Raw genomic sequence first — 20,670 nt, 5'->3', positions numbered from 1 at the left:
TTTCCAAGAATCACCCTGAGAACCGTAAGTTGAGGCCAAGATCACTGTAGCAGCCAAATAACACAAAGAATCACACTGTTGCTTTAAGAAAATGCACCCAATCCTGGGACGAGGCAACCCATAAACTCTGACCCATCAGTCTTACCTGGCACCCGACCAGCTGCTGTTCCACCACCTGCTGCATGCCAGCGTTTAATGTTTCCGGCTCAAATGCCACGTTGGCTTGGTCCAGCCACTGCTCTAGCTCAGCTACCTGGGTCTTGCAGACATGGAGGACCTCAGCAGGCTCGGGCCTTGTTTTCTCCACCGTGGCCTCAAAAGCTCGTTGCTTGCCAGGAAAGCCCAGAGCTGCAGCCTCGATAGGAGGTGTGGCACCCTAAGATAAATCCAGAGATAATCCCACAGTGAAAAAAGCTAGGAGTCCAAAGTTTTCAGATTTGAGGCTGCAAAGACCTGTGAACCTGCAGCACTTCCTCAGTTAAAAGAAAAAAAGAGAGAGAGCAGAAGAAAGAGAAGAAAAATGCACCTCCACACTCATAGCAACTCTCATGTGACCTGGCGCCAGAGGTTTCCAAGCAGCCTATCTGCATGTACACAGGTACAATATTCCCGGGCACAGAGGAAGTAAACGGGCTCACAGTTCATTAAGCAGTGAACCCCAAGAGACAGGTGAGAGTATAGTGCAAGAGTGTGGGTGTGTGTGTCTGAAACACTTCAGGGAACTAGCCAGTGTTTAAAGTTGCGTGACACATGATTAAGCAATGCTTACATTGCTGTGTACTCTGTTCAAATAGAAAAAAAACAAAAACAAACCACACACACAAGACAGCTTTACACACCAGCCGGGGTATGGTGAATTATGCCACCTACTTTTAACTTCACAACATCTTCTCAAATAGATTATAAAATATTTTAGTTGACTTTTTTTTTTTTTTTAAAACATACATGGTATTATTCACCTAAACTTCTCCCTATTTAAAATAATCTGAGAGTCAAGTAACGAGCTTTAGTGCGGCAGTCTGGAAACTTATCTCCTATTTCTCAGTGAAAACCCCTACAACTACTTTTCACCTTCTGGACACTTAAGTGTTTATTAACAACTAGACACCTATAGTATAGTATAAAGAAGGCGTGATATGTTCTTTTTGTATTGAAATAACTGGCTCATTTGTTAATCAAATGGAAAAATTTTACCCAGCAAATGAAAGTATTCCAGTAATTATATTAGATATTTTCAATTTGGAAACTCTGGTGGCGTAGTGGTTAAGGGCTACAGCTGCTAACCAAGAAGTCAGCAGTTTGAATCCGCCAGTCACTCCTTGGAAACTCTATCGGGCAGTTCTACTCTGTCCTATAGGATAGCTATGGGTCGGAATCGACGTGACAGCACTGGGTTTTTGGTTATTTTCAATCTGAGGTAAATGATTTGATACAGAGGTATACTTGCCTCCTACTGCATTACCTACACTTTTTTCCTAAATATTGAGAAAGTCTATTGACCTTTCTAGAGAAATTCCTTCAGAAATAAGAATTAGTTGTTTTTTTTTTTGCACTACAAAATTTTGATCTTGATTTAGTCATCTAGTGCTGTCATCAGTCTTCCCCTGGACTAGGAGCTTCTCTGTGCAGGAACCCCGGGTCCAAAGGATGTGCTCTGCTCCTGGTGCTTCTTTCTTGGTGGTATGAGGTCCCCAACTCTTTGCTTGCTTCCCTTTAGTTTTTATCTCTTGAAAGATAAAAGGTGGTGCAGGCCACATCCCACAGAAACTCCCTTTACATTGGATCAGGAATGTGACCTTAGTAAGGGTGTTATAATCCCATCCTAATCCTCTTTAACATAAAATTACAATAACAAAATGGAGGACAACTACACAATACTGGGAATCATGGCCCAGCCAAATTGGTACACACATTTTTGGGGGGAATGTAATTCAATCAATGACGGGTCTCAATAAATATTTTTATTGAGTAGGATTAAATACAATGTTTTCTATAAAGTACTTTGCTAAGTACATGTTAGCATTTAATGAGGCACTGTTTCTGTCCAAGTGACAAGATTTCTAATGGGAGTTGCTCACAAATGTATGTTGTTGTTAGGTGCCGTTGAGCTGGTTCTGACTTACAGGGATCTTATGTATAACAGAACAAAATGTTGTTCAGTCCTGCGCCATCCTCACAATCCTTGCTATGTTTGAGCCCATTGTTGTACCCACTGTGTCAATCTATCTCATTAAAGATCGTCCTCTTTTTTGCTGACCCTCTACTTTACCCAAGCATGATGTCCTTCTCCAGAGACTTGTCCCTCCAGATAATATGTCTTGGAAGAAGTCCAGCCAAAACTCTCCTTAGCAAGGATGGTGAGATTTCGTCTTACTAAAACAAATGTATACCCTAACTCAAACGCACATTTCCCAATGTTTGAGAAGTTTTGTTTAAACATAAAATTCTCAATACAACAGAAGTGGACAAAATTGACAGTGGTAACAAAAACACACAGGCCATGAAAATGCCATTCATTTGGCAGAAGTATCTCCAGGTTGTACTTCTTACCTTTGACCGTCTAAACACTTCACACCTATTTGCTCTTGTCTGCCAAAATGCTACTTCTCCTGGGCTTTTAATAATCTATTTTTGTAATTGTGTTCAAAAATGACCTTCACGGGCGGGGGTCTGGGGGCTATGGCTTCAGGGGACGTTTAAGTCAATTGGCAAAATAAATTCTATTAAGAAAACATTCTGCATCCCACTTTGAGGTGTGGCGTCTGGAGTCTTAAACGCTAACAAGCGGCCATCTGAGATTCATCAATGAGTCTCAACCCACCTGGATCAAAGGAGAATGAAGAACACCAAGGTCACAAGGTAGTTATGAGCCCAAGAGACAAAAAGGGCTACATGAACTAGAGACCACATCAGCCTGAGACCAGAAGAACTAGATGAAGCCCGGTCATAACCGCCTGACAGGGAGCACAACAGCAACCCCTGAGGGAGCAGGAAAACAGTGGGATGCAGACCCCAAATTCTCATAAAAAGACCAGACTTAATGGTCTGACTAAGACTAGAAGAATCCCGGCGGTCATGGTCCCCAAACCTTCTGTTGGCCCAGGACAGGAACCATTCCCGAAGACAACTCATCAGACATGGAAGGGACTGGACAATGGTTTGGAGAGAGATGCTGATGAGGAGTGAGCTACTTAAGACTATGTTGGCATCTCCTGTCTGGAGGGGAGGTGGGAGGGTAGAGGGGGTTAGAAACTGACAAAATGGTCATAAAAGGAGAGACCGGAAGGAGGGGGTGGGCTGACTCACTAGGAGGAGAGTAAGTGGGAGTGTGTAGTAAGGTATATATAAGTTTATATATGAGAGACTGACTTGATTTGTAAAGTTTCACTTAAAGCACAATAAAAATTATTAAAAAAAAAATGACCTTCATGATGGAATCTTCTCTTTCCTATGTTCTGTCTGTACTTCACACACAGTCCCATCTATATGTGGATTCACTTGTTTCAATTCTTTTTTAACCTTGATTTTAAAAAAGCAATAGTTGTATGATTTTACTGCATGACAGCAATTTTTAGTAATCTGATTCAATGTTTTCCAGCTTTCAGATATTTCTGTATCTTAGTGGTAAAGATTCTGGAATCCCTTTATTTGGCCCCCAAGTTAATAATCCTGAACATATTTACCATGTGCCTTCTTTGCTTTATTTATTAAAAAAAACAGTATCTGAGTACCTATTATACACGACACATTTTGAAAATAATTTTTATTGTGCTTTAAGTCAAAGTTTACAAACCAAGTCAGTCTCTCATACAAAAACCCATATACACCTTGCTACACACTCCCAATTACTCTCCCCCTAATGAGATAGCCTGCTCTCTCCCTCCACTCTCTCTTTTCGTGTCCATTTACGTGACACATTTTTAATGAGAGTATTGAGTCTCTTTCTTGCGCTAAATTAATGAGGAAACAAGAAAGCTGGATAACTAATCTCGAATTTATTTGCTAATTATCTGAACCTGAAAAAAACCCAAAGCTGAACATGAGAAAAGAATGTTCGCAACCATAGAACTTCATAGGTTAAAGCGTTCTCGGGAACTCATCAGTGACTATTCCACCAATCTCTTTTTACAGCCAAAGAAACTGAAGCACATGTAACATTTAGTAAGTTCACACATCTCCCATTTCACTGTGCATGTTCCTTCTGAGAAGCTGAGACCCAACATAACTTACTTGCCCAAAGTCACACAACTCTTGTGATGTTTTAATTCTGAGTTCACTATATTTTCCATAAAAGCACCCCTGCTCAGTATCTTCCCTAACTAGGAGATCCAAATTGTAAAAGCAGAAATTATTTAAAGGAACATCTCATTATTTTGAACATTTTGGGGGGCTAAAAAGTATTACTGCAGGTATTTCTTATTAAAGAGAATTATGTCACCTTAAGGCATAACTGTAAATTAATAATATGTAACCTTCACTGGGCTCTTATTATGAGCCAGGTATTGTGTTAAATGTGATATACAGACCACCACAAGCCTAGTATTATTTCCAGTATACAGATGGGGAAACTGAAGCTTTGAAAAGTTATTCAAACTGTCTAAGAAGTAGAACAGTAAGTAGAACCAGGCTTCAGCCTCTGATTTCACTATGTTTTGGAATCTAATTTCACCAGCCTTCACCTATCGAAGCTGGCCTTTCAGTTACTAAACAGCATACTGCTTTGGTTTCCAAATCAATACATCATTGATGTAAGAAACAACGACATATCTTCCACATCAACACATCGCTGACATAAGAAATAAAATGCAACTTAATTTTCTGGTGATAGGTACATTCTGTAGTCAAATAGCAACTCTTTAAATTTACTCCTTAATATTTTACATTCAATTCTCTGAGCACCTGTACGCCTCACTTACTTTGTATAAAATGTGAATTGCCTATCTAAAGCACCATACCTAACCTGTACATGCAAAAACACTGAACATGCAGCTGAGCTGCAGAGGTATTTTGGCAGTCCATTTTGTGAGGCTAAGTCCACCTTGGTTTATATCTTTCCATACTAACTGTATTCTTTGTTATATATGGGTTAAGGATGGCTCAGAATTAAAAAAAAAATTATGTAATTCTCATTTGGCCAATACACTTAATCTCTGAAACAAAAGGTCTGCCGAGGTTGTCACAGAATTGATGACGTGGCTACCTGGTCTCAGTGGATTTCCCACTTTCCTTCCCGCCAGTGGATGTGCCAGTGACTAACAGGCAGGAGGACAGACACCAGGGGACATGGGACTTGGAGCCTCCTTAAGTTGGTAAAATAGCTTCTGAAAAATCAAGAGGGGCTGACCTCTGTTCTGTAAAAGGTAACATCTATTTCTTCTGCTCCAAGAATCTAGTAGGCTAACCTAGGGCAAAAGTTCTCTGTTAGGAAGACAATGCAGGTAAACATAATATACACACCAAAATCAGTTTAAGGGACAGTTATGGGAGCATAATAGTTAAAAGCCTAAGTTTTAAACTCAGAGACAGAAAGATACGGGTTTAAATCCTAGCTCTGCCACTTTCTAGGTATATGACCTTGGTCAACTTGTTTAACTTCCCCGAACCTCAATTTCTCCATCTCTAAGTGGGAGAAGCATAGTACCCACCTCACAGGACTATTGTGAGGATTAAGAGAGATAATAAATGGAAATCCCAGAGCCTGGCACAATAATAACTTCAGTAAATATTTTGTTAACATCGTGATTATCTCCATCATTGTCATCATTATCTATTACCCACATTGTTGGGCAAAAGACCCTATAGATCATCTAGATCAGTAGAAACAGATACTAAGCAGAATACCTTCTGTAGATAAAGCATTATTGAGGCTATATCTGGTTTTTAATGAGGTGTTAAAAATAACAAAAACCTTCTTAGACCTGAGCATTGCCAATGAGTGTAAACCTATGCGAAGGGTTCACCTTGCTGGGCAGACACTTTTGAAGAGGGGTAACGATTTAACAGCTGATACAAATTGTTAGACAAACGGAAAAAAGATTGGGAGAAAACGCCTATAAATAGAAGTCAGTATAAGAAAAGAGAAGGAATGATTAAAAGAGAGAGACAAGGCGGCAAAAGAATGCCAGTATCTTCTCCAGGAGGTACTCAGGGAGACCGGAGGAACGTCAGGTCCAGCTAAACACCAAAACTCGCTGCCATCAAGTCAATGCCAACTCATAATGACCCTATAGCACGCAGTAGAACTGCCCTACAGGGTTTCACGGAGTGGCTGGTGGATTCAAACTGCCTCCTTTTGGTCAGCCATGTGGCAGTTTGAATCCAAAAGCCGCTCCTTGAGAACCTTGTGGGGCGGTTCTACTTTGTCCTATAGCGGTGCTATGGGTCGAAATCAACTCGATGACAACGGGTTTGTTTACACACTAAAACTAACGGGAAATAATGCCCCCCAGGAGGTCTTCTTGAGAACCACTGAGGTAGAATATTTCAAATTAGGAAGGCAAAGTGGAATATTCTGGGTTTGAATCCTTACTTGCTCATTTACTAGTTGTATTTTCACTCCCTGAATTTTGAGATCCCCATTTGTAAACTTACGGTAGGTATTAACCTACCTTATAATGTACCTGAGAATTAAACAGGTAACAAACATAAATGCCTCATGCAATAGGTAGTTAATCAATGTTAGCCTTCCTTTACTTTCATCAACCCTTAAATTACCCCTACAGAATAAAAAAGTAGTCAACTTTAAAGGGAAGATTAGTTCACCCTGACTAATGGTGAAAGGGTGAAATATCTTTAACTGCTCTATACCATGCTTACTTTATATGTAAATATCTGATGATAAATCTTCCAGTTCTACAGCTTGGCAGCACATAGGAAGACATTAAAATTCACAAGGAATGCTGGGCTTGACACACGATGCACTGCAGAACACAGAAAGCTTGGTATCTCTGGGTACTAGGCTAAATATCTGAGCAGTTGGTATCATGGATTATGTCCCCCACAAAATATGTGTCAACATGGTTAGGCCATGATTCCTAGTATTGTGTGGTTAGCCTCCATTTTGTGGTTGTAATTTCATGTTAAACAGGATCAGGGTGGGATTGTAACACCTTTACCAAGGTCACATCCTTGATCCAATGTAAAGGGAGTTTCCCTAGGGTGTAGCCTGCACCACCTTTTATCTCTTAAGAGATAAAAAGTAAAGGGAAATGAGCAGAGAGTTGGGGACCTCATACCACCAAGAATGCAGTGCTAGGAGCAGAGTAAGTCCTTTGGACCTGGGGTCCCTGCATGGAGAAGCTCCTGGTCCGGGGGAAGATTGATGAGAAGTCTGACAGAGAAAGAAAGCCTTCCCGTGGAGCTGCCACCCTGAATTTGAACTTTTAGACTACTTTACTGTGAAGAAATAGTTTTCTTTGCTAAAGCCATCCACTTGTGGTATTGTTGTTATAGCAGCACTAGATGACTAAGAAGTTGGCTTATTACCAACAGGGGCTTACCTCTTTTGTTTGGTTGGGGCTCACGGAAAACTGAGTCTTCCTCAGTGCTGAGTAAGTCTGCTGTGAGAAATCGTGCCAGGGACCCAGCACATGTGCTTATTCTCCCATCTGCCTTTTGTAGAGATAAGAATGGAAGTGTACAAAACTCCCCACTCTGCTACCACACAGTCATTCTTCCTAGGCCTGCTCATTGTATAAATAGCCTGCTTGTGAAAATGTCCAGAAAGGCCAGGTGCATTTAGAAAAAGTTCATTAGGAAAAAAATCAGCTTCCTCACAAGATTTGTCTTTAGTTGAAAGACTTAAATTCTTCAAAGCTCTCTAGTTAGTAAGCAGCACACAGAAACATAATAGAATTGTGAACTTAAATGCGTAATTGTAAGAATTCAAATTAAATAAAATTATGTTATATAATAATATAACGGTAACATGTAGCTATATGATAAAATCTATATTTTATATAATGGGGAAAAGGATAAATTTATTAAAGTTGGGGACAATTACCCAAGCATTTCATTTCATAAAAATTGTAACTAAATCCTTATCTCTTCACAAAGAATTCTAGTTTACTATAAAAATTCTAGAGGAAAATATGAGCCAGTTGTTTTCAAAACTTGCGTTGGGGAAGGACTTTTTAAAGCACGACAGTAAAGGAAAAGAAGGTAAGAACTGATAACAAAAAATAACATGTACCACAAAACACCATAAACTAAAAGAGAAATGACAAACTGGAACTACTTACAAAGTATTAATATATTTAATGTATGAATTACTGTTATAAATCAGTAAGCAAAATATCAATCTCTAAGTAGAAAAATAGTCAAATGGTATGAATAAGCAATTCATAAAAGAAGAATTATAAAAAGCCAATAAACATCTGAAGAGATACTCAACTTTCATCGAATATAAATGCAATTTAAACCACTGGCTAAATCTGCTTAAGACTGACAATATTCAGTATCAGCTTGGGGTCAGGAAATAATAGACACTTTCGTATATTAACAGTAGGAATAAAACTGGCAAAGTCATCTGGAGGGCATTTCAACAATGTGTGTCACACTTTATATAAAAATTGACCCAGCAATCCAATTTCTAAGGTTAACCAAAGTTAAGCACTGGTAAAATGACATGTACACAAACAATTAATACAGTGTGGTGGAAAGTGCATTGATATTGTAATCAACCAATCTTGATTATTCACAAGCTGTGTGATCTTGGACTCTCTGAAACTCAGTTACTTCATCTTTGAAGTAGTAATAAAACCAACCTCACTCATGGTTATGATTATGAAATAGGATGGGGTACATAAATCATTTAGCAGTTCCTAAAAAAAATGTTAGTTCCTTTCTAGATCCTTCCACTGAAAACAATAACTGCTATCAGAAAGATATGAACCAGGATCCAAAGGTAAAGCTTAGAAACAATTGTGTAGGTAGATATGGGTCACGAAAACTCTGGAAAGCTAGACTAAGAACTCTGCGTATTATACAGAAGAAAAGAAGATTCTGTGAAGGATTTTAAGCTGGGGCCCAGCATGAATTGTATAGGATATCTTAGGAGAATGAACTGGAGGTTTAAAACCAATTAGAAGGCTACTAAAAAAGTGCAGGGAAGACCAATTGCCTGTAATAGGATGATGACAAAAATAATGGTAACAAAAAGAAGGATGTAAAGAATGAATGGATATTATTTGACCACTGATTGGATATGGAAAGTAAGAGTGATGGAGCCAGCTAAGATGACTCCAAAGTTTATCCTGGACTCTGAAAAAACAGTGGTGCCTTTAGCAGACATTGAAAAATTAGAAGGAAGGACAAGCTTTGAAGGAAAAATTGGCAAACTAGGTTTGAGATGAAGAAAATACATTCAGACAGAGAAGTCTATCAGAAACGCAGAGCACATTTAAGGGAAAGGTCAAGAATCATCAGCACAGAGATGACTAGGAAAACTATGGGGTGAGAGGAAATGTCCATGAAAGAAAACAAAGAAAAGAAGGAAGAGGACATGACATAGGGGAAATGCCTACAATCAAACATAGAAAAGCAATAGGGGCAAAAAAAAGGAGAATGGGGAGGTAGAAGAAGCAGGTAAGTACAGAATAAAGTAAATCAAAGGAACAATGCATTTCAAGAAGGCAGAGGTGGTCAATAGTATCTAACGCTGGAGAGATCAATAAGGATTAGGAGGACAATAGGACAACAAATTGGTGCTCCCATGGTCTATGGTGATTAGAAAGGGGTTTGGGTATAGCCATGGGCAGAAACTAGATTACAAAAGGGGCTAATGAAGGGGAGAACCCAGTAAAGACATTTAGCAGTAAATGAAAGAGGAAGCACAGTAACTGACATGAGAAGCAGGATCAAGAATTTTAAGGCTTCCTGATAACATGGTGCCATACACAGAAGCACCACGCCGTCTCTCCACAACAACAACAACAACAAAAATTAAGTAAAACAGAGACAAACATCATTCCTGGAACCTGAAGTGTCAAATGAAAAGATAAAGAACTCAGCTAAACACCAAATGGAATAAGAAACTGACAAAGAACAGAGAACGAGGAGAGAGATGTGCGGAGGTTCCCTATCTGCTAATGCAGCATTGATTCACCTTCTTGGACTCCTGTCGGAGATTGGTGGACAGGGAGCATGGGAAAGCAGCTTCACAGAACTCCCAGCAGGAGATGGTGCACCAGGTAACCAGCGAAACACACTATCCCAACCCCCATCCTCTCCCCATGGTTCTACCTCTGCACTTCCTGGTTGGCTGTGGTGGCTCGGCTGGCTGGGAAGTGCAGCATCCATGCCACTTGGATTCGGCCCGTCCACATCCAAGATTGGTGGATAGGGAGTACAGGAAAGCAGCTTCACAATGTTCCCAGCCGGAGACAGAGCACCCACTGGACCTGCCCTGCCACGCCATACCTGAGTGACTGGTCCTGCCCATTGGACAAGGAGGTGAAAAGTATTATGACTACAGACAAGCAAACAACAAAGAACGCACAGCCCACCTGCTCAGACATAACCAAATAAAACAAAAAAACAGGATGAAACAAATCTACAATCAAGAAATGAAACTAACAACTGAATGTCCCAAAGAGGGCAGACAATACCAAAAGATATTAAAAAACAGGACAGGGTGTTTTCCAGCAGGTGTCCAAAATGAAATACCAGATGACTTCCCAGTGGAAGAAAAGGCACTAGAACTACCTGACAGGGAATTCAAATCTTTAATATTCAGAGCTATCTAAGAGTTGAAGCAAAGAGTAGACAAAAATGAGAAAAAAATAGACAAATTTATGGAAAAGGCTGACATATTCATGCAAAATACAGACAAAAACAATGTAAGAATTCAAGAAAATAATTCAGGAACAAAATGCCAAAATAAATTCACCACTAGAAATTGTACAAAAATAACAATTAGAAATCCAAAAGATAAACAATAAGATTTCAGAAATGGACAGTGTTACAGAAGGGCTGAGGAGTAGGTTTGAAATGATGGAAGACAGAATCAGCAAAATTGAAGACAAACACTTGTATACAACTCTGTTAGAGGAAAAATCAGAAAAAAAGAATGAAGAAACCCTGAGAATTATGTGGGATACAATCAAAAGCAAAAATTTGGGAGTGATCGAAGTTCCAGAACAGGCTGAGGAAATGGACAACACAGAGAGAATCACTGAAGAATTGCTGACAGAAAACTTCCCTAATATCATGAATGATGAAAAGCTGACCACTGAAGAAGCTCAAGGAACCCCATACAGGGTAGAACCCGAAAGAAAATCTCCAAGGCATATCATAATCACATTCACTAAAACCAAAGACAAAGAAAAAATCCTGAGAGCAACTCAAGAAAAACAAAATGTCACATACAGATGGAAAACAATAAGACTACAATCTGATTATTTGGCAGAAACCATGCAGGTAAGAAGGCAATAGGGTGACATATATAAAACCTTGAAAGAAAAAAAATTGCCAACCAAGAATAACATATCCTACAAAACTTTCACAATTCCAGATAAAGAAAAATTAAGGGAATATGTAAAAACCAAAGCAAACTTACAAGAATTATTAAAGGGAGTCCTTCAGTCTGAGAACAAACAATATCAGACCACAGCCTGAATCTAGGACACAAGACTGTACTAGCCAGATACTAAGCTAGGAAATAAACTCTCAAGGACTATCCAAAACCAAAACAATTGCAACAGGGAACCAGACAGGATAATCTGTAAATGACAAAAATATCAGAACAATAAAAGACAGAATAAACAGTGTAGGTACAGAACTTTCTAATAGAGAGGAAGGCAAGGCCATACCAAGTAATAATAGACTGGTTCAAACCTAGGAAGATAAGGATAAATTTCAAAGTAACCACAAAGAAAGTTAACAAACCTACTCATTAAAAGAAAGTCTCAACAAAAATAAAATGTACAAAAACAAAAGAAATGAAAAAGAAGTTCACAAAAAAAAGGAACTCAGCACAGGAGAGTAACAGGAACAAAGAAAATGTTAGCGCCACAAAAAAAAAAAAAGCACTACAAAATGACAGCAATAAACTCACACCTATCAATAATTACACTGAATGTAAATGGCCTAAATGCACCCATAAAGAGACAAAAAGTGACAGAATAGATAAAAAAATGGGATCCATCAATATACTGTCTACAAGAGACACACCTTAGAGACAAAGATGTAAATTTATTAAAAATCAAAGGATGGGAAAAAAACATATCAAGAAAATAACTACCAAAAAAGAGAGGAGTGGCAATGCTAGTCTCAGATAAAATAGACTTTCAAACAAAATCCACAATAAAAGACAAAGAAGGGCACTATGTAATGATTAAAGGGATTATCTATCAGGAAGACTTAGCCATAATAAACATCTATGCACCCAATGACAGAGCTCCAAAATACATAAACTCTAACAGCACTTGTCATGGATTGAATTATGTCCTCCCCCAAAATGTGTGTATCAATTTGGCTAGGCCATGATTCCCAGTTTAGTGTGATTTTCGTATATGTTGCAAATCCTGCCTCTATGATGTTAATGAGGGAGGATGGGTGACAGTTGTGTTAGTGAGGCAGGACTCAACTTACTGGATTGGACTGTGTCTTCAGGCAATCTCTTGAGATATAAAAGAAAGAAGCAAGCAGAGAGAAAGGCGGACCTCATACTACCAAAAAAAAGAAGCACCGAGAGCACAGCACGTCTTTTAGTACTGCGCAGAGAAGTTGCTAGTCTAGGGGAAGAAAGAAGAAAAAGACCTTCCTCCAGAGCCGACACAGAGAGACAGCCTTTCCCCGGAGCTGACACCCTGAATTTGGACTTTTAGCCTACTTTACTGTGAGAAAATAAACTTCTCTTTGTTAAAGCCATCCACTTGTGGTATTTCTGTTATAGCAGCACTAGATAACTAAGACAGCACTGAAAATGGAAACTGACAATTCCACAATGATAGTAGGAGACTTCAACACACCACTCTTGGTAAAGGACACAACATCTAAAAAGAAACTCAACAAACATACAGGAGCGCTAAAGAGTACAATCAGCCAACTTGACTGCAGAGACCTATATAGAACACTCCATCCAACAGCTGCAAAGTACACATTCTTTTCCAATGCACATGGAACATTCTCCAGAACAGACCACATCTTAGGCCACAGAGCAACCCTCAACAAAATCCAAAACACTGAGACAAAAAAAAGAATCTTCTCTCACCACAATGCCATCAAAGTAGAAATTAACAACAGGAAGAGTAAGGAAAAAAAAAAAAAAATCAATTACATGGAAACTGAATAACACCCTGCTTAAAAACCATGGAGTAATAGAAGAAATCAGAGATGGAATCAAAAACTTCCTAGAATCAAATGAGAATGAAAACACATCATATCAAAACCTTTGGGACACAGCAAAAGCAATCCACTGAGGTCAATTTATAGCAATAGATACATCAAAAAAAGAAGGGACAAAATTTAAACATTAGCTACACAACTTGAACAAATAGAGAACAGCAAAAGAAGCACACAGCCACCAGAAAGGAAATAATAAAGATCAGAGCAGAAATAAATGAAATAGAGAACAGAAAAAAATAGAAAGAATCAACAAAACCAAAAGCTGGTTCATCGAAAGGATCAACAAAATCAACAAACCGCTGGCCAAACTGACAAAAGAAAAACAGGAGAGGACGCAAATAACCCAAATAAGAGATGAAATGGAGGACATTACAACGAACCCAAATGCAATAAAAAGGATCATAACAGAGTATCATGAAAAACTATACTTCAACAAATTTGGAAACCTAGATGAAATGGAGAAATTTCTAGAAACACACTACTTACCCAAATTAACCAAAATGATGTTGAAAATATGAACAGATCCATAACAAGAGAAGAGACTGAAAAGGTAATTAAAAAAAAAAACCCCAACAAATAAAAGCCCTGGCCCAGATGGCTTCACTGAAGAATTCTACCAAATATTCAGAGAAGAGCTTACACCAGTACTACTCAAATTATTTCAGAACATTGAAAAGGAAGCGATACTTCCAAATTCATTCTATGAAGCCAGCGTAACCCTGATACCAAAGCCAGGCAAAGACACCACAAAAAAATAAAATTACAGACCAATATTTCTCATGAATATAGATGTAAAAATTCTCAACAAAATTCTAGCCAATAGAATTTAGCATCATATATAAAAAAAAATACACCACAAGCAAGTAGGATTGATACCAGGTACGCAAGGATGGCTCGACATTAGAAAATCAATCAACGTAATCCACCCATAAATAAAAGAAAAAATCACACGATCATCTCAATCAATGCAGAAAAGGCATCCTACAAAGTCTAACACCCATTCCTGATAAAAACTCTCAATAAAATAGGTACATAAGGGAAATTTCTCAACATAATAAAGGGCATCTATGCAAAACCAAGAGCCAACATCATTCTTAATGGACAGAGGCTGAAAACATTCCCCTTGAGAACAGGAAGAAGACAAGGATGGCCTTTATCACCACTCCTATTTAATATGGTGCTGGAAGTCCTAGCTACAGCAGTAAGGCAAGAAACAGAAATAAAGGGCATCCAAATTGGTACTAAAGAAGTTAAACTGGCCCTATTTGCAGATGATACGATACTACACATAGAAAACCCAAAAGACTCCATGAGAAAACTACTGGAACCAATAGGAAGATTCAGCAGATTAGCTGGATACAAGATAAACATAAAAATCAGTTGGATTCCTATATACCAACAAAGAGAATCATGAAAAGGAAATCAGGAAAACAGTATAATTTATAATAGCCAGCCCCTAAAAAAATACTTGGGAATAAATCCAAACAGGGATGTAAAAGACCTCTACAGAAAAAACTACAAAACACTACTGCAAGAAACCAAAAGAAATCTACATAAATGGAAAAACATACCATGCTCATGGATCGGGAGGCTCACTGTTGTGAAAATGACAATTCTACCAAAAACAACTTACAAAGACAATGCAATACAGATCAAATACCACCAACATTCTTTAAAGAGTTGGAAAAACTGATCATTAACTTTATATGGAAATGGAAGAAGCATCAGATAAGTAAAGCACTATTGAAGAAGAAGAATAAAGTAGGAGGACTCACATTATCTGACCTTGGAACCTAGTATACAGCTACAATAGTCAAAACAGCCTGGTACTGGTACTAAGACAGATACATTGACCAGTGGAACAGAATTGAGAACTCAGAAGAAAATCCATACACCTATGGTCACCTGATCTTTGACAAGGGCCAAAAGTCCATCAAATGGGGAAAAGACAGTCTCTTTAACAAATGGTGCTGGCAAAACTGGATGTCTACCTGCAAAAAAAATGAAACAGGACCCACACCTCATACAATATACAAAAATTAACTCAAAATGGATCAAAAACCTAAATATAAAGCCAAAAACTATGAAGTTCATAGAAGAAAAAAAGAATCAAGGCTAGAGGCCCTAATACAGGGCATTAACAGTACACAAACCATAACCAACAACACACAAGCTCCAGAAGATAAGCTAGATATCTGGGATTTTCTAAAAATTAGACACTTATCCTTATCAAAATCTTCACCAAAACAGTGAAAAATGAACCTACAGACTGGGAAAAAAATTTTGGCTATTACAAATCAGACAAAAGTCTAATCTCTAAAATCTACAAGAAAATCCAATACCTCTACAACAAAAAGACAAATGATCCAATTAAAAAATGGGCAAGGGAAATGAACAGACTCTTCGCCAAAGAAAACATTCGAGCGGTCAACAGACACATGAGGAAATGCTCGAGATCACTAGCCATTTAAAGAAATGCAAATCAAAACCACAATGAGATTACCATCTCACCCCGGCATTACCGGCACGAATCAAAAAAACCAGAAATAACAGATGTTGGAGAGGCTGCTGGGAGATTGGAACTCTTATGCACTGCTGATGGGAATGCAAAATGATACAACCATTTTGGAAGACAATATGCCACTTCCTTAGAAATCTAGAAATAGAAATACCATATGACCCAGCAATCCTACCCATAGGAATATATCCTAGAGAAAGAAGAGTCATCACACGAATAGACATATGCACACCCATGTTCATTGCAGCATTGTTTACAACAGCAAAAAGATGGAAACGACCTAGATGCCCATCAACAGATGAATGGATAAACAAACTGTGATACATACACACAATGGAGCATTACACAACAAAAAAGAACAACGATCAATCTGTGAAGCATCTCATAACATGGATGAATCTGGAAGGCATTATGCTGAGTGAAAGAAGTCAGTCACAAAAGGATACATATTGTATGAGACCACTACTGTAAAAACTCATGTAAAGGTTTATACACACACACAAAAACAACCTTTGATGGTTACTACGGAGCAGAGGGGTGGGGATGGAAAACACTAAATAGACAATAGATGAATGGTAAATTTTGTGAAGGTTAAGACAGTACACAATACTGGGGAAGCCAGCACAACTTGATGAAGGCAAGGTCATGGAAGCTCCATAGACACATCCAAAGTCCCTAAGGTACCGAATTGCTGGGCTGAGGGCTGTGGAGACCATGGTCTCAGGAACCTCTAGCTCAACTGGCATAACATAGTCTATAAAGAAAACATTCTCCATCCTACTTCGGAGGGTAGTGTCTGGGGTCTTAAAAGCCTGCGAGTGGCCATCTAGGCTACTCTATTGGTTTCACCCCTTCAGGATCAAGAAAGAATGAAAAAAACTGAAGATACAAGGGAAAGATTAGTCCAAAACACTAATGGACCACAGGTACCATGGCCTCCACTAGACTGAGTCCAATACAACTAGGTGGTGCCCGGCTACGCCACCACTGACTGCTCTGACAGGGATCACGATAGAGGGTCCTGGACAGAGCTTGAGAAAAATGTACAACAAAATTCTAACTCAAAAATAAAGACAAGAGGCAGGGTCAAGATAGCTGACTAGGTAGAAGCTACCTCGGATCTCTCTTGCAACAATGACTTTGAAAAACAAGTGAATTGATCACATATCTGACAATCTACAAACCCTGACCATCAAACACAGATCTAAAGAGTTGACCTGAGTGACAGAGACTGACAGCGAGCAACCACGGGGAAGCAATGACTGTTTTCGGAGCCTGGAGCCAGCGGCCTAGTCAGAAAACGTTGGCGCCAGGATTTGGACTGGGAACAGGAGAGCTGAGCATGGCACCCTGAGATGGCGCAAACATGGGACACAGCCGTAGCCCCCAGAAGTGACCTCGGGGGAAGCCAAGCCAGTGCACGCAGGCAGCGTAGCGATGCGCCTGACAGGAAGAGAAGTCACTGGGTGGCAGCGACTGGTTCTGGAGCCTGGAGTGTGGTGTCCCAGCCAGGGAACTTTGGCGCTGGACTTTGGACTGGGAGCAGAGGAACTGACCGCGGCTTCTGAGACACCACATGCACAGGACGCAGGACTGACCCTCAGGGGCAATCTCGACCCAGCCAACGTACACAGGCTACACACCCCTCGGGAATCTCAGATAAAACAGCCATCACCGAACAAGATAAGTAACTTTGTCTATATTCCGGGGTGCTACTCTCTCCTATTTATCTGATCCCTCCCCTCCCCTTCCCAGGCGGCTTCATTAACACTAGAATTTCCTGAGCCAGAGAGTGAAGTGCTCTGCAGTTTTTCTTTCTTTTTTGGTCTTTTCCTAAACCCATTCTCCTGGCCCGAGAGAAGCAGCTACAAAAAACCAAGAGACCAAAAATCCTTCCCTAATTGGACTAAAAATACAAAACCAGCTCCAGCCAAGCATATAAGATCCACAGTCTTGGGCTTTCATCCCTACAGGGAACCAGGTGGCCATTATAATGCAAAGGCAATTCTGATAGGGATCTGACTGTAATTGTTTTAGCTGATTACAGGAAAGACAAGTTTCCCAGGTCTGATATCTCTGCGTATTAAACAGAGCCCTCACTGACCCACAATGGGGAACTGAGGGCTGAAGCTCCCCCCAAACCACCTAGCCTCCTGCCTTAGGGATCTGAGGATGGTGACACCTACCAATCTATAGAGGTACATGCATTGGGTGCCTAATGTACAGCTGCAGAGTCCACCCACCAAAGTGCTTTAGGAATAGAGACACACCTACCTCACTGGCACTTGAGGGAAGCCTGTCAGCATCCTGCCCCCCTGGAGTGTGACCCCCTGCTGCTACTAGAATCTTGTGCACACAGTTATCACCACTACTCCTCTAGGTGGATAGGTGACAGTCTGCACCACACACTGGGTGACCCAAAATCAGATTCTACTCAAGAATAGTGAATGATTATGTATCTGGTAACAGCCCAAACCAGCTGGTAATAGGACATAAGTGATTCAAAGGCTACAACAATCAAGACAGTGCAATCTAGTAGCCCATCGACGTATATTGAAAGAACACAAAACAAGATAAGACTCAGTGAGCAAATATAAAATAAATCATTACAATATCTTAGAGATGGCTCGGAAACAGCAGTCGATATCAAACAACATAAAGAAACAGATCATAATTGCTTCTACACCTCCCCAAATTAAAGAATCAAAATCTTTCCCAAATGAAGATACAATCCTGGAATTGCCAGAAGCAGAATATAAAAAACTAATTTACAGAATGCTTCAAGTCATCAGGGATAACCTCAGAAATGAAATAAGGCAATCTACAGAAAAAGCCAAGGAACACACTGATAAAGCAGTTGAAGAAATCAAAAAGATTATGCAAGAACATAGTGGAAAAATTAATAAACTGCAAGAATCCATAGACAGACAGCATTCAGAAATCCAAAAGATTAACAGTAAAATTACAGAATTAGACAACTCAATAGGAAGTCAGAGGAGCAGACTCGAGCAATTGGAATGCAGAGTGGGGGAGCTGGAGGATAAGGGAATTGACACCAACATAGCTGGAAAAAAATCAGATAAAAGAACCTTAAAAAATGAAGAAACCCTAAGAATCATGTGGGACTCTGTCAAGAAGAATAACTTGCATGTGATTGGAGTTCCAGAACAGAGAGGGATAACAGAAAATACAGAGAGAATAGTTGAAGATCTGTTGGCAGAAAACGTCCCTGACATCATGAAAGACGAAAGGATATCTATCCAAGATGCTCATCGAACCCCATATGAGATTGATCCAAAAAGAAAATCATCAAGACACATTATCATCAAACTTGCCAAAACCAAAGACAAAGAGAAAATTTTAAAAGCAGCCAGGGATAAAAGAAAGGTCTCCTACAAAGGAGAATCAATAAGAATAAGTTCAGACTACTCAGCAGAAACCATGCAGCCAAGAAGGCAATGGAATGACACATATACAGCACTGAAGGAGAAAAACTGCCAGCCAAGGATCATATATCTAGCAAAACTCTCTCTCAAATATGAAGGTGAAATTAAAACATTTACAGATAAACACAAGCTTAGAGAATCTGCAAAAGCCAAACCAAAGCTACAAGAAATACTAAAGTAAATTGTTTGGTCAGAAAACCAATAATATCAGATACCAGCACAACACAAGGTCACAGAACAGAACATCCTGATATCAACTCAAACAGGGAAATCTCAAAAACAAATTAAGAGTAATTTTAAAAAGAAAAAAATGCTCAAAACAGGGAATCATTGAAGTCAATATGTAAAAGATCACAATAATCAAAAAGAGGGACTAAATACAGAATGCACAGAACTGCCATATGGAGAGGAAAATACGGCGATATTGGACAATGCAAGTTAGGTTTTTACTTAGAAAAATAGGGTAAATATTAAGGTAACCACAAAGAGGTATAACAATTCCATAACTCAAAATAAAAACCAAGAAAAACATAATGACTCAGCAAACATAAATTCAACTACTATAAAAATGAGGAACACACAATTTACAAAGAAAAACTCTCAGCACAAAAAAGTAAGTGGAAAAATGAAATTCTCAACAACACACACAAAAAGGCATCAAAATGACAGCACTAAACATATACTTATCTATAATTACACTGAACGTAAATGGACTAAATGCACCAATAAAGAGACAGAGAGTCTCAGACTGGATAAAGAAACACGATCCGTGTATATGCTGCCTACAAGAGACATATCTTAGACTCAGAGACACAAACAAACTAAAACTCAAAAGATGGAAAAAATATATCAAGCAAACAACAATCAAAAAAGAGCAGGAATAGCAATATTGATTTCTGACAAAATAAACTTTAAAGTTAAACCTACCACAAAGGATAAAGAAGGATACTACATAATGATTAAAGGGAAAATTGACCAGGAAGATATAACCATATTAAATATTTATGCGCCCAACGACAAGGCTGCAAGATACATAAAACAAACTTTAACAGAATTAAAAAGTGAGATAGACACCTCGACAATTATAGTAGGAGACTTCAACACACCACTTTCGGAGAAGGACAGGACTTCCCGTAAGAAGCTCAACAGAGACACAGAAGACCTAATTGCTACAATCAACCAACTTCACCTCATAGACTTATACAGAACACTCCACCCATCAGCTGCAAAGTATACTTTTTTTTCTAGCACACATGGAACATACTCTAGAATAGACTACATAATTAGGTCATAAAACAAACCTTTGCAGAGTCCAAAACATCGAAATATTACAAAACGTTTTCTCAGACCACAAGGCCA

At 39.1% G+C, this 20,670-nt stretch overlaps 1 protein-coding gene across 9 annotated transcripts in view; it reads right to left on the bottom strand.

Moving 5' to 3' along the window:
- Nucleotides 1-20,670, bottom strand: part of SYNE2 (spectrin repeat containing nuclear envelope protein 2) — a 371,421-nt gene that overhangs the window by 95,454 nt on the left and 255,297 nt on the right. For 8 of the 9 annotated variants that reach the window (XM_049899527.1, XM_049899530.1, XM_049899535.1 and 5 more), the window contains one exon: nt 146-376. In XM_049899527.1, the coding sequence (XP_049755484.1) occupies nt 146-376 (231 nt within the window). Of the gene's footprint in view, nt 1-145; nt 377-526; nt 7,884-20,670 lie in introns of those variants that run through there. The other variant, XM_049899537.1, reaches the window with a different exon arrangement.

Source organism: Elephas maximus, chromosome 10 (assembly GCF_024166365.1).
Source record: "Elephas maximus indicus isolate mEleMax1 chromosome 10, mEleMax1 primary haplotype, whole genome shotgun sequence".
NCBI lineage: Eukaryota > Metazoa > Chordata > Mammalia > Proboscidea > Elephantidae > Elephas > Elephas maximus.
Note: the sequence above shows the minus strand (reverse complement) of the source record. Positions and strands in the feature narration are given on the sequence as shown.